A 1,148-nucleotide genomic window follows, 5' to 3' on the forward strand; every position below is an offset into this window, starting at 1 on the left:
TCCCTGGGGCGCAGGAAACTTCCCACTTTTGCTTTTTGCAGACAACGTTTCTCTTTTGAGCTTACAGTACTGTCTGATAGAGAACTTTGTTAACATTCATGATTAACGATGAGTTATATCTCCACAATGTCGTATCCCTGATGAGAGATTCTCTGGGAAGGTTACTTTGAAGGGGCACGCGGCAGTGATAAACAAGGGCAACATCTGTTGGAACATTCACACTGGTCCCATAAGCATGCAGGACAGAGTGGACTGAAGTCTGAATCACCTTTCTTGGATCAACTATCATTTTCTTGGGATTGATTACCTCTTTCCTGTCAGGCTCTCTGTGAACATGCTGTAGTATGTTAATACCTGGCACAGCATTCCAAGATGAAATGTTGAACATGGGAGTGGTTATGGTTTCAGGAAAGATATGGTTCTCAAAGAGGAAAACACCAGTTCCTGGATTTTGCTCCTGAAGACTGCTCATCATCGTTTTCCAGTCTGAGTGCTTTAGGGGAAGAATTATTTCATCAGCATCATTAAGAACCACAAACCTGCTCCTCTGCATGTTGCGGTATATACAGTCGTTTAGAGCTGTGATTTGTCCATAGTAGCCTATGTGTGTTTCATCTTGCATGAAGCGCCATTTAGGAGAAACCTTGAGATATGAGTTTATTGGCCACGGAATTATCTCTACAGTTCCTTCTTCCAAATAAAACTTCAGGACTTTCTCCATCATCTGGCTGCAGTTGTTCTTGTAGATCACCACTTTCTGTACCCCAAGAATCTTGTACATTTCCATACTCTGTATAAACTGTAAGACATTGTTGTAATTCCCAAACATGGCAGAGATGCATACCGTGAAGTCAGCAGAGAAAGGCTCTGCTTTGCGGTTTTTTATTTCAAACCTTGATAGCTGGTCAATATCTCCATGTGGAGACTGATGAATTGATACATGTGTTGGATCACAGTTTCCAGGTTCCAAGCTAAACTATATCTGCTGCACCATACGGGAATCCAAATCTGTCCGAGTGAACATCTATTTTTGCTTTTGATACATATATCTTTCCATGGGGCTGACAACAAAACCAGCAGTATAGTTCTTTGACATCTTCATGGTGAACAATCCCAATCACACGTGTGACTTTGCCTTCTCTGTCATC

General features: G+C 41.8%; 1 protein-coding gene across 1 annotated transcript; it reads right to left on the minus strand.

Annotated features, from left to right (window-relative positions):
* Positions 1 to 6: 6 nt before the first annotated feature.
* On the minus strand, positions 7 to 1,142 carry LOC104916608 (glycosyltransferase family 92 protein F13G3.3-like; the record flags this gene model as incomplete). The annotated part of the gene is given in 2 exon segments (XM_010727633.1): positions 7 to 973; positions 975 to 1,142. Coding segments are annotated over 2 exon segments (1,080 nt in total), but the record flags the coding sequence as incomplete, so codon positions are not given.
* Positions 1,143 to 1,148: the final 6 nt, after the last annotated feature.

This window comes from Meleagris gallopavo, unplaced genomic scaffold, assembly GCF_000146605.3.
Source record: "Meleagris gallopavo isolate NT-WF06-2002-E0010 breed Aviagen turkey brand Nicholas breeding stock unplaced genomic scaffold, Turkey_5.1 ChrUn_random_7180001924547, whole genome shotgun sequence".
NCBI classification, from domain to species: Eukaryota; Metazoa; Chordata; class Aves; order Galliformes; family Phasianidae; genus Meleagris; species Meleagris gallopavo.